This window comes from Hypanus sabinus, chromosome 24, assembly GCF_030144855.1.
Source record: "Hypanus sabinus isolate sHypSab1 chromosome 24, sHypSab1.hap1, whole genome shotgun sequence".
NCBI lineage: Eukaryota > Metazoa > Chordata > Chondrichthyes > Myliobatiformes > Dasyatidae > Hypanus > Hypanus sabinus.
This window is the reverse complement of record NC_082729.1, coordinates 16,732,901-16,746,998: the sequence shown is the minus strand read 5'-3', so window position 1 is coordinate 16,746,998 and position 14,098 is coordinate 16,732,901. Positions and strand designations below refer to the sequence as shown.

The 14,098-nt window shown below is 43.5% G+C and overlaps 1 protein-coding gene across 1 annotated transcript in view; it reads left to right on the top strand.

The window, feature by feature from the left end:
- LOC132380679 (carcinoembryonic antigen-related cell adhesion molecule 5-like) overlaps positions 1-14,098 on the top strand; it is a 73,833-nt gene that overhangs the window by 35,383 nt on the left and 24,352 nt on the right. Inside the window, exons 9-10 of the mRNA XM_059949666.1 lie at positions 2,597-2,890; positions 6,907-7,200. Coding sequence (XP_059805649.1) covers positions 2,597-2,890; positions 6,907-7,200 — 588 coding nt within the window. The remainder of the gene's footprint in view (positions 1-2,596; positions 2,891-6,906; positions 7,201-14,098) is intronic.

The following is a 14,098-nucleotide window of genomic DNA, read 5'->3' as shown; positions in this document are numbered from 1 at the left end:
CTCCACAGCTGCTCATGGCAACAAATTCCACAGATCTACCACCTTCTGACTAAGGTGATTTCTCCACATCTCAATTCTTCAATCCTGAAGTCGTGCCCTCTTGTCCTATAACCCCCTACCATGGTACCATGATACTTTGTCATATTTAATCTGTTCAGGCTTATTGACATTCGGAATGTTTCTCTGAGAACTCCCTCATGCTCCTGAACTCCAGGGTATACAACCCAAGAGCTGCCAGTCGTTCCTTTTTCATTCTCGTGAATCTTCTCTGAACCTTCTCCACAGTTATTATATCCTTTCTAAATTAAGAAGCCCAAAACTGCACACAGTAGTCCAATCATGGTCTCACAGGTGCCTTAAAGAACCCCAACAGCACGTCCGTGTTCTTATGTTTTATACCTCTAGAAATGAATGTCATCCTTACATTCGCCTTCTTCACAGCCCACTCAAACTGGAGGTTAAACTTTACGGTATCTTCCCCAAGGTTCCCAATTCCCTTTGCATCTCTGCATTTTGAATACTGTCCCCATCTAAATAATAGTCTTTCCATTTATCTCCTCCTCCAAAGTGCATGACCATACACTTTCAATCATTGTATTTCGTTTGCTACTTCTTTCCCCATTCCCCAGAACAATCTAAGGCTCTCTGGTTCCTCAGCACCACCCTCTCCTCCACCACTATTGGTGTCATCGGCAAATTTAGCCACAGACTCATTAAAACTTTAGTCCAAATCATTGACATGATCGTATAAAGCAGCAGTCCTACCACCGAGTCCTTGCCACCAGTAACCGACACACCACCCATGCTAGTGACTTCACTGTAATTCCATGTTCTCTTATCTTGCTAAACAACCTCATGTGCGGCAACTTATCAAAGGCCTTCTGAAAATCTAAGTACACCACGTCAACTACATCTCCTTCGTCTACCCTGCTTGTAATTTCCTTAGAGAATTGCAGTAGGATTTGTCCGGCAGGATTTTCCTATCAGAAAACTATGCTGGTTTTGGCCTATCTTGTCAGGTGCCTCCAGGTATTCCGTAATCTAATCCCTAACAATGGATTCCAACAGCTTCCCAACCACTGTTACCACGCAAACAGGTCTAAAGTATTATTTCTGCTGCCTCCGGCCCTTCTTAAATACTGGAGTAACATTTCCAATTTTCCAATTATCCGGTACAATGTGAGAATCTAATGGTTTCTGAAATATCATCGTTAATGCCTCCGCAATCTCCCCAGCTACTTCCCGCAGAACCCAAGGATGCATTCCATCAGGTCCAGCAGATTTATCCATCCTCAGATCATTAAGCTTCCTGTGCACTTTCTCACTCGTAATTTTCGCTACACAAACTTCACTTCCCTGACACTCTTGAATGTCCGGAATACTGCAGACGTCCTCCACTGTGAGGACTGATATGACTGATATCCACAGTGGTGGATATAAAGAAGTGACATCGCGGGTACCAATGAGTATAAATATAAAGGAGGTAAAGAGGAATATCAAAAGAGGAGAAGTAAAGCATGTTCACAGACTGAAAATAACAAAGGAGGAAGTGAAAAAGGAAAGTGAATCAGTATTGATTGAATTTGAAGAGGAAAAAGATCCTCACCAATACTCTGCCCCCAGCCCCGTGCAGCGTTTGCGAAACTTTCCGTTGGGATACTAGTCCCCAACCTATTCAGCTGCAAACCGTCTCTTCTGTACAGTTCTAACCTTCAGTAGAAGAGGGCCCAATGACACAAACATCCGATGCTCTTCCTCCTGTAGCAAATCCTTGGCCGCGTGTTAAACTGTATAATTTTCTTATTTCAGCCTTCATTAAAACATGACACGAGTAGCAATCGTGCAGGTCTGTCAGTACCTCCAGATGAACTTTTGTTTTTGTGTGGTTCTCCCAAGCTGTCAGCCTGTGGATTTGTATTGCCATGTGATCCTGTCTCCGCTTCTTCTCTATTCTGGCCCCTGTGTTACTGAGTACTCCGTCACTAATTATTATCGGTATTGCTGCCACCTGGGTCTCATTGTCCTCCACCTATCATCTACCTCTCTGTTTATTGCTCAGTGTATTTTAGTCTTGAGTTTTCACCTGCTTGTTGCCAGATTATGTTAATGAGTTTTCCTGAACCTTTCCAGCATTTGTATGTGAACTCTGTCTGATTATTAACTCTCTATCTTTCCTGATCCTGTTTTTTTGATGATCCTGTAATTTTTCATCACCACCTGAACCTTGACCCCGACTTTGATATCCCCCCCCCACGCTTTGCTACTCTGTAAATATCATAGTCCGCACAGTAGATGTTCTGTGATTGGATCCCTCCTTCAGCGTCCTGACAAGGTCATAACTCTGGAGGTGCTGCCATTTAACTTAGCCAAGCTTTCTAGTAGATCTTTCATTCAATCATACAGACATATAGCACTTACTGTCTCCAGCAAAATCTATTTCTGCTGATACAACTTCAGAGAGAGGCGAGGTATATAACGGTAATTAGGCATGAGAAATAAATAGTTGCACAGAAAGGGTTTTGCACGGGAGCTAATGAGAACATTGATTCCGTACGCTTGTGCACAGTCTGAAACAATTCGTTTTCTTTCCTTGCAGTTCGGCCACCAAAACCTCAAATATCAAGTGACCGACCTGATAAAGTCTATGTGTCGGATGAGTCGGTTATATTAACTTGTCGAGCAACTGGTCGGGTACATTCCCGTGGCACATTTCAGCTGTACAATGGCGGACAACTAGAAAATGAAGAGTTTTCACAGCGAAACAGCGCGACGTTCACCATTGCAAACGGAGGAGATGTTCCGAGGGATTACTATTGTGTTTACACGTGCAAGGTGTCCGGTAGAAGCATATCCTCAAGACAAAGCAACTCATTAACAATTACGGTCGTGGGTGAGTTTTTTTCTCCGCTTTCCGATTCAACCAGGTGATATATGCCCGCGATTGGAACAATAATATTTCGATCGAGAGGGCTCTCCTATGGTACAGCAAACAAAATTTACATGCACACTCATCTGAGTTTGACGCTTGTGTACTACAGCCAAGCGTACTTCCTCCTTCAATCTTCCCCTCGTGAATCACATTTTTTGAAGACATTCGAACACGATGGGCACAATTGAAAGTTCGCAGTACAACGTAAGTTTATTATTGAAGTGATACATATGGCACCTTATCCAACCCTGAGGTACATTTTCTTGCGGACATAGTCAGTCAAAACACAGTAGAATAACAAACATGACAGAATAAATGAGTGACCACACCAATGAGGCCAGTGTGCATAAGACAACAAATTCCAAATACAAAAAGAAAGAAATAATACAAAAATAAGCAATAAACATCGAGGGCATGATATGAGGTCATTGAAAGTGAGTACATAGCTTGTGGGAATATTTTAAGGGTGGGGCAAGTGAAGTTGAGTTTAATGTTTCCCTTTGGTTCAAGAGGCTGATGGCTGAAGAGTAGTAACTGTTCCTGAAGCTGGTGATGCGAATCCTGAAGGTCCCGTATATTTTTATTAATTAAGCAGCGAGAAGAACGCAAGTACTGAATTATGGTGTCACTGATAATTAATGCCGATTTCCTCCCACAATTCTTCGTGTAGATATGCTTCGTGGTGCAGAGTTCTTTGCGCGTGTTCGACTGGGGTTATCCATTACTTTTTGTAGCATGTTCCTTTCAAGGTAGATTGTGTTTTTGGTGTCTGCAATACAGTCAGCAGTCAGTCAACATTGGATTCACTGCACATCTACAGCAGTTCGTTAAATTTATAAATGTAATGCCGAGTCTTCAGTGCTTTCTTCGTAACTAAAGTTACGTGTTAGGCCTCGTACAGGTCCTGTCCTCCGAAGGAATAACGCTGAGCAATGTAACATTGCTGACCCTTTCCACCTTTGATAGTCTGATAAGCTCTGGTTCATAGATCTCTGGGTCCCTCCTTCTGTAATAGTTTGTTGTTGCGGCATGCCTCAGCCATATGATCAATCTCTCTCCTGTATGCTAATTCGTCACATCTTTACACTCGCTGTAAAACTTGAATGCGGCATTGAAGCTGTACACAACCATACAGTCATAAAAGTAAAGTCAGTCGAGCAGGGGGCTAAGCTCATAGACAGGTGCTGCAGCTGTGTTAGACCATACAAAGTAGGAGCAAAGGTAGGTCATTCGGTCCATCGAGTCCGCTCCGCTCTTTAATGATGGGCTGATCCAGTTCTTCCAGTCATCCCCACTCCCCTGCTTTCACCCCAGACGCTTCGATGGCCTGGCTAATCAAGAACCTATCAATCACTGCCTTAAATACACCCAATGACTTGGCCTCCACAGCTGCTCATGGCAACAAATTCCACAGATCTACCACCTTCTGACTAAGGTGATTTCTCCACATCTCAATTCTTCAATCCTGAAGTCGTGCCCTCTTGTCCTATAACCCCCTACCATGGTACCATGATACTTTGTCATATTTAATCTGTTCAGGCTTATTGACATTCGGAATGTTTCTCTGAGAACTCCCTCATGCTCCTGAACTCCAGGGTATACAACCCAAGAGCTGCCAGTCGTTCCTTTTTCATTCTCGTGAATCTTCTCTGAACCTTCTCCACAGTTATTATATCCTTTCTAAATTAAGAAGCCCAAAACTGCACACAGTAGTCCAATCATGGTCTCACAGGTGCCTTAAAGAACCCCAACAGCACGTCCGTGTTCTTATGTTTTATACCTCTAGAAATGAATGTCATCCTTACATTCGCCTTCTTCACAGCCCACTCAAACTGGAGGTTAAACTTTACGGTATCTTCCCCAAGGTTCCCAATTCCCTTTGCATCTCTGCATTTTGAATACTGTCCCCATCTAAATAATAGTCTTTCCATTTATCTCCTCCTCCAAAGTGCATGACCATACACTTTCAATCATTGTATTTCGTTTGCTACTTCTTTCCCCATTCCCCAGAACAATCTAAGGCTCTCTGGTTCCTCAGCACCACCCTCTCCTCCACCACTATTGGTGTCATCGGCAAATTTAGCCACAGACTCATTAAAACTTTAGTCCAAATCATTGACATGATCGTATAAAGCAGCAGTCCTACCACCGAGTCCTTGCCACCAGTAACCGACACACCACCCATGCTAGTGACTTCACTGTAATTCCATGTTCTCTTATCTTGCTAAACAACCTCATGTGCGGCAACTTATCAAAGGCCTTCTGAAAATCTAAGTACACCACGTCAACTACATCTCCTTCGTCTACCCTGCTTGTAATTTCCTTAGAGAATTGCAGTAGGATTTGTCCGGCAGGATTTTCCTATCAGAAAACTATGCTGGTTTTGGCCTATCTTGTCAGGTGCCTCCAGGTATTCCGTAATCTAATCCCTAACAATGGATTCCAACAGCTTCCCAACCACTGTTACCACGCAAACAGGTCTAAAGTATTATTTCTGCTGCCTCCGGCCCTTCTTAAATACTGGAGTAACATTTCCAATTTTCCAATTATCCGGTACAATGTGAGAATCTAATGGTTTCTGAAATATCATCGTTAATGCCTCCGCAATCTCCCCAGCTACTTCCCGCAGAACCCAAGGATGCATTCCATCAGGTCCAGCAGATTTATCCATCCTCAGATCATTAAGCTTCCTGTGCACTTTCTCACTCGTAATTTTCGCTACACAAACTTCACTTCCCTGACACTCTTGAATGTCCGGAATACTGCAGACGTCCTCCACTGTGAGGACTGATATGACTGATATCCACAGTGGTGGATATAAAGAAGTGACATCGCGGGTACCAATGAGTATAAATATAAAGGAGGTAAAGAGGAATATCAAAAGAGGAGAAGTAAAGCATGTTCACAGACTGAAAATAACAAAGGAGGAAGTGAAAAAGGAAAGTGAATCAGTATTGATTGAATTTGAAGAGGAAAAAGATCCTCACCAATACTCTGCCCCCAGCCCCGTGCAGCGTTTGCGAAACTTTCCGTTGGGATACTAGTCCCCAACCTATTCAGCTGCAAACCGTCTCTTCTGTACAGTTCTAACCTTCAGTAGAAGAGGGCCCAATGACACAAACATCCGATGCTCTTCCTCCTGTAGCAAATCCTTGGCCGCGTGTTAAACTGTATAATTTTCTTATTTCAGCCTTCATTAAAACATGACACGAGTAGCAATCGTGCAGGTCTGTCAGTACCTCCAGATGAACTTTTGTTTTTGTGTGGTTCTCCCAAGCTGTCAGCCTGTGGATTTGTATTGCCATGTGATCCTGTCTCCGCTTCTTCTCTATTCTGGCCCCTGTGTTACTGAGTACTCCGTCACTAATTATTATCGGTATTGCTGCCACCTGGGTCTCATTGTCCTCCACCTATCATCTACCTCTCTGTTTATTGCTCAGTGTATTTTAGTCTTGAGTTTTCACCTGCTTGTTGCCAGATTATGTTAATGAGTTTTCCTGAACCTTTCCAGCATTTGTATGTGAACTCTGTCTGATTATTAACTCTCTATCTTTCCTGATCCTGTTTTTTTGATGATCCTGTAATTTTTCATCACCACCTGAACCTTGACCCCGACTTTGATATCCCCCCCCCACGCTTTGCTACTCTGTAAATATCATAGTCCGCACAGTAGATGTTCTGTGATTGGATCCCTCCTTCAGCGTCCTGACAAGGTCATAACTCTGGAGGTGCTGCCATTTAACTTAGCCAAGCTTTCTAGTAGATCTTTCATTCAATCATACAGACATATAGCACTTACTGTCTCCAGCAAAATCTATTTCTGCTGATACAACTTCAGAGAGAGGCGAGGTATATAACGGTAATTAGGCATGAGAAATAAATAGTTGCACAGAAAGGGTTTTGCACGGGAGCTAATGAGAACATTGATTCCGTACGCTTGTGCACAGTCTGAAACAATTCGTTTTCTTTCCTTGCAGTTCGGCCACCAAAACCTCAAATATCAAGTGACCGACCTGATAAAGTCTATGTGTCGGATGAGTCGGTTATATTAACTTGTCGAGCAACTGGTCGGGTACATTCCCGTGGCACATTTCAGCTGTACAATGGCGGACAACTAGAAAATGAAGAGTTTTCACAGCGAAACAGCGCGACGTTCACCATTGCAAACGGAGGAGATGTTCCGAGGGATTACTATTGTGTTTACACGTGCAAGGTGTCCGGTAGAAGCATATCCTCAAGACAAAGCAACTCATTAACAATTACGGTCGTGGGTGAGTTTTTTTCTCCGCTTTCCGATTCAACCAGGTGATATATGCCCGCGATTGGAACAATAATATTTCGATCGAGAGGGCTCTCCTATGGTACAGCAAACAAAATTTACATGCACACTCATCTGAGTTTGACGCTTGTGTACTACAGCCAAGCGTACTTCCTCCTTCAATCTTCCCCTCGTGAATCACATTTTTTGAAGACATTCGAACACGATGGGCACAATTGAAAGTTCGCAGTACAACGTAAGTTTATTATTGAAGTGATACATATGGCACCTTATCCAACCCTGAGGTACATTTTCTTGCGGACATAGTCAGTCAAAACACAGTAGAATAACAAACATGACAGAATAAATGAGTGACCACACCAATGAGGCCAGTGTGCATAAGACAACAAATTCCAAATACAAAAAGAAAGAAATAATACAAAAATAAGCAATAAACATCGAGGGCATGATATGAGGTCATTGAAAGTGAGTACATAGCTTGTGGGAATATTTTAAGGGTGGGGCAAGTGAAGTTGAGTTTAATGTTTCCCTTTGGTTCAAGAGGCTGATGGCTGAAGAGTAGTAACTGTTCCTGAAGCTGGTGATGCGAATCCTGAAGGTCCCGTATATTTTTATTAATTAAGCAGCGAGAAGAACGCAAGTACTGAATTATGGTGTCACTGATAATTAATGCCGATTTCCTCCCACAATTCTTCGTGTAGATATGCTTCGTGGTGCAGAGTTCTTTGCGCGTGTTCGACTGGGGTTATCCATTACTTTTTGTAGCATGTTCCTTTCAAGGTAGATTGTGTTTTTGGTGTCTGCAATACAGTCAGCAGTCAGTCAACATAGGATTCACTGCACATCTACAGCAGTTCGTTAAATTTATAAATGTAATGCCGAGTCTTCAGTGCTTTCTTCGTAACTAAAGTTACGTGTTAGGCCTCGTACAGGTCCTGTCCTCCGAAAGAATAACGCTGAGCAATGTAACATTGCTGACCCTTTCCACCTTTGATTGTCTGATAAGCTCTGGTTCATAGATCTCTGGGTCCCTCCTTCTGTAATAGTTTGTTGTTATGGCACGACTCAGCCATATTTTCAATCTCTCTCCTGTATGCTAATTCGTCACAACTTTACACTCGCTGTACAACTTGAATGTGGCATTGAAGCTGTGCACAAATATACAGTCATAAAAGTAAAGTGAGTCGAGCAGGGGGCTAAGCTCATAGACGGGTGCTGCAGCTGTGTTAGGAGCAGAGATAAGTCATTCGGACCATCGACTCTGCTCCGCCATTTAATGATGGGCTGATCCAGCTCATCCAGTCATCCCCACTCCCCTGCTTTCACCCCAGACGCTTCGATGGCCTGGCTAATCAAGAACCTATCAATCTCTACCTTAAATACACCCAATGACACGGCCTCCACAGCTGCTCATGGCAACAAATTCCACTGATTCACCACCCTCTGACGAAAGTGATTTCTCTACATCGCAGTTCTTCAATCCTGAAGTCGTGCCCTCTTGTCCTATATTCCCCTACCATGGTAGCATGATACATTGTCATATTTAATCTGTTCAGGCTTATCAGCATTCGGAATGTTTCTCTGAGAACCCCCTCATTCTCCTGAACTCCAGGGTATACACCCCAGGAGCTGCCAGACGTTCCTTTTTCAGTCTCGTGAATATTCTCTGAACCTTCTCCAGCGTTAGTATATCATTTCTAAATTACGAAGCCCAAAACTGCACACAGTATTCCATTTATGGTCTCACAGGTGCCTTACAGAACCCCAACAGCACATCCCTGCTCTTGTGTTTTATACCTCTAGAAAAGAATGTCAACATTATATTCGCCTTCTTCACAGCCGACTCAAACTGGAGGTTAAAGTTTAGGGTATCTACCCCAAAGGTTCCCAATTCCCTTTGCATATCTGCATTTTGAATACTGTCCCCATCTAAATAATAGTCTTTCCGTTCATCTCCTCCTCCAAAAACGGCATGACCATACCCTTTTAAATATTGTATTTCGTTTGCTACTTCTTTCCCCATTCCCCAGAACTATCTAAGGCTCTCTGTTTCCTCAGCACTGCCCGCTCCTCCACCACTCTTTGTGTCATCGGCAAATTTAGCCACAAATCCATTAAAACTTTAGTCCAAATCATTGACATAATCGTATAAAGCAGCAGTCCTACCACCGAGCCCTGTGGAACTCCACTAGTAACCGACACTCCACCCATGATGGTAACTTCCCTGTCATTCCATGTTCTCTTATCTTGCTAAACAACCTCATGTGCGGCAACTTATCAAAGGCCTTCTGAAAATCCAAGTACACCACGTCTACTGCATCTCCTTCGTCTACCCTGCTTGTAATTTCCTCAGAGAATTGCAGTAGGGTTTGTCCGGCAGGATTTCCCTATCAGAAATCTATGCTGGTTTTGGCCTATCTTATCAGGTGCCTCCTGGTACCCCATAATCTAATCCCTAACAATGGATTCCAACAGCTTCCCAACCACTGTTACCAAGCAAACAGGTCTAAAGTATTATTTCTGCTGCCTGCCGCCCTTCTTAAATACTGGAGTAACATTTGCAATTTTCCAATTATCCGATACAATGTGAGAATCTATTGTTTTTTTGAAATATCACCGTTAATGCCTCCGCAATCTCTCCAGCTACTTCCCTCAGAGCCCAAGGGTGCATTCCATCAGGTCCAGCAGATTTATCCATCCTCAAGCTTCCTGTGCACCTTCTCGCTCGTAACGTACGTTGCACAAACGTCACTTCCCTGACACTCTTCAATGTCCGGTATACTGCAGACGTCCTCCACTGTTAGGATTGACATAACATAAACATTCACTTCCTCTGCCATCTCTGCATCTCTCATTACAATATCTACAGCGTCATTTTGTATTGGTCCTATAATCTGCCCTTGACTCTCTTTTGCCCTTTACATACTTCTAAAAGCTTTTGGTATCTTCCTTGATATTCCTCTCATAATTCATCTTTTCCTTCCGAATTATCTTCTTAGTTTCCTTCTGCAAGTTTTTAAAAGCTCCCCAATTCTCTATCTTCCCACTGGCTTTGGCTTCCTTGTATGCTCTCTCTTTGCTTTTATTTTGGCTCTGAATTCACTTGTCAGCCATGGTTATGTCCATCTTCCCCTTGAAAATTTATTCTGATTTGGAATATATCTGTCTTGCACTTCCCTCATTTCTTACAGAAACCCCAGTCATTGCTGCTTTGCTGTCCTTCCTGCGAATGTCCCTTTACAAGTTAGCTTCGACCAATGTCTCTCTCTTACCATTGTAACTTCCTTTATTCCACTAAAATATCGACACATTGGATTTTATGTTTCCGTCTCATATTTCAATGTCAACTCCTTGATATTGTGATCACTGTTCCCTAGACGTTCCTTAACTTTAAGCTCCCTTGTCCCCTGCATTGTTGCACAACACCCAATCTAACATAGCCGATCCCCTGGTGGGGTCAACAACAAGCTGTTCTAAGAAGACATCCCTCAGGCATTCTACCAATTCCCTCTCTCTTGAGGTCCAGTCTTGACCTGGTTTTCCCATTCCACTTTCATGTTAAAGTCCTCAATGCATATCATGATATTGTCTTTCCGAGACACCTTTTCTCTCTCCTGATATAATTTGTAATCCACGTCCACATCTGCTGTTTGGAAGCCTGTATACAACTGCCATTAGGATCCTTTTACGCTTGCCATTTCTTATTTAAACCCATAGAGACTCTATACCTTCCAATCCTATGTCATCTCTTTCCAATGATTCAATATTATTTCTTATACACAGAGCCACACACCCCTCTGTAAGCTAACCGATGTTTCCAAAATACTATATATCCTTGGACGCTCATCTCCCAATTGCAGTCAGTCGTTAGCCAAGTTTCAGTGATGGTCACAGGGTCATATTTGCCAATCTGTAGCTGAATTTCCAGATTGTCTGTTATGTTCTTTATACTGCGTGCATTCAAATACAACAGTTTCAGTCCAGTGTTTGTTGCTTTCTCTCATAAATTGACCACGCCTCTATTGCCCTGCAACTCATGACACAGGCTTTGGTTAAGCCTCATATCCTACCTGTTCTTTCTATAATCTTTGTTGCACACTATCATTGATTATTTATGTTTCCCCCTTCCTCGGCCCTATCATTCCGGTTCCCATCCCCAGGCCAAATTAGTTTAAACCTTCCCTAACAGCTCTATTAAGTCTGATCGCTAGGATATTGGTCTACTTTTGGTTCAGGTGTATCCCATCCTTTTTGTACAGGTCGTACCTTCCCTAGAAGGGGCCCCAATGATCCAGAAATCTGAAGCCCTGCCCCCTACAACAGTCTCATAGCCACACATTAATAGGTCTGATAATGCGATTCTTGCACTCGCTAACACGTGGTACAGGCAGCAATCCTGAGATTACTACCCTGGAGTCTTGCCTTTCAGCTTCCTACCGAACTCCCTGAATTCTCTCTTTAGGACCTCCTCATTTTTCTACCAATGTCGTTGGTACCAACGTGTGCCAAGACTTCTGACTGGTCATCACCTCCCCTCAGAATACTCTTCACCCGATCTGAGACATCCCGTACCCTGGCACCTGGGAGGTAACACTCCATACTGTATCTCTATCAGGCTGACAGAACCTCCTGTCTGTACCCCTCTCTCTGGAATCCCCTATGACTACTGCATTACTCATCTTCCTCTTTCCCTTCTGCATCACGGAACCAGGCTCAGTGCCAGAGAGTCGATCGCTGTGGTTGTCCTTTATCAGGTCATCCCCCTGAACAGCTTCCAACAACGAGTACTGAGGTGATGGCCACAGGGGTGCTCTCTACTATCTGAGCTCTTTCCCTCGATTCCCTGACTGTCACCAACTTATCTGACTCCTGAAGCCTCGGGGTGATTAACACCCTGTAGCTCTTCTCTCTCTCCTGTTCATTCTCTCTAATGAGCTGTAGGTAATCGAACGGCAGCTCCACATCCCTAACAGAGTCTCTCAGGAGCTGTATCTCAGTGCACCTGGCGCAGATGGTTCTATTTGGGATACTGGAAGATTCCCAAGATTTCCACATACGATACCCAGAGCAAAATATTAACCCTACCAACATGCTATCTGTTCCTCCAAAAAATGCAAAGATAAACCACAAAACGAAGTCCACTTACCCACTTACCTCGCCGAAGCCCCCTTGCTCCGAAGCCTGGATGAGAAAATGCCTGTTGCTTCTACCCTCATCACTAGCCTATTCCAAACAATGGTCGCTCGGCTTATCCCTTCTGTACTTCTATTTAGTTCATCGAGCTTAGTTGCCGCCGCTGATAGGTCTTCCACAAAATAGCCGTTGATGGAGATCGAGGAGGAGTTATTGCTGCCAATCTGAATTGAGATGTACAACTAAAGAAATGTAGGATGCCAATGCACAACGATGCCAAGGTCTTGATTAGTTTTGTGCTGGTGATGGTATTGAGGGCGGAGTTGTAGTCGAAAAGAACATCCTTATGTATGCTAATATCTTGTTCAGAAGTTTTTGACTTGTGTGAAGAGCAAGTGACATGGCATCTGATGTGGACCTCTTAGTCCGCTAGCCAAATTGGGCGCAAGTTAGAATAAATATGTAGTTGCTGAAGAGAATCACACCTCTTAACCTTCACTGATTTCTCGCTGCGTTTATTGTTATGGAAGAGGACTTCTCGTGGGAAATTCTGTTACATCCTCTCCCAAGTTTCATCATATATCTCATGGTATATTTTCTGGACTCTGATAAATATCCAAGACTGTTAAATGTGTCCACCGGCTATTTCCACGCGCTTCCATGCCATAAGTATTACGTTATCTCCCACTCCTATTCCCCAGCCTGCAAAAACATAGCCCGCCCAGTCTCCACGCTATTGGGAGTCACCTGCCACTTATTCCAGGTTCATCACCTATTTATTCCCTTATCACCCACAGCCCTATTTCACGACTTAGAGGTGGGTGTTGTTTCCGGGTCTTCATTCAGGCCATTGTGGGCGGGGGAGCAGTTGGTGGAGTGTCCCAGACCAAAGAGGTTAGGGTGCTGTGCTGGAGCCTCGAGATGTTGCATTATTTGGAATCGAGAGCAGTGACCTGGTGGGGGGGGAGCCTGAGGATTTGTTGCTGAGCTACTGGGGGTGGGGGGGTGAGTGCATCAGAGGCAGGCAGCTGGAGAGAAATGAATGGTTGTGAAGGGGGAAGTAAAGGGAGTAAGGAGACAGTGAGGATACGGATGAATGAAAACCGAGACAAAGGGAGTAAAAGAATAAAATATGGTAGTGGAGAGCGCTCTGAAAGTGAGGAAAATGAACAAGTTCAGAGAGAAGGTGTCATAATAAGATTTAATGAGAAGGCTTAGGAAACATGAATAAAATTAACCCGTTGCTGCTAACAACAACACTGGCAAATAAGATAGGGGAAATAGTATTTGCAAAAGTCCTTAATGACGGCAAACTGTTGGTAGGATGTGCGAATGAGGAACAACTTTAGAAAGTACTCAAATTAAGAGAGATAGGAAAACATAAGGTGAAATAAACAGGAAGGGTGGGAGCACAAAATGGTGGTGTATATAAAGAAGTGATATCGCGGGTAGCAATGAGTATAAATATAGAGGTAAAGAGGAATATCAAAGGAGGAGAAGTAATGCATGTTCACAGACTGAAAACAACAAAGGAGGAAGTGAAAAAGGAAAGTGAATCAGTATTGATTGAATTTGAAGAGGAAAAAGATCCTCACCAATACTCTGCCCCCAGCCCCGTGCAACATTAGCAAAACTTTCCGTTGGGATACTAGTCCCCAACCTATTCAGCTGCAAACCGTCTCTTCTGTACAGTTCTAACTTCAGTAGAAGAGAGCCAAATGACACAAACATCCGATGCTCTCCCTCCTGTAGCAAAT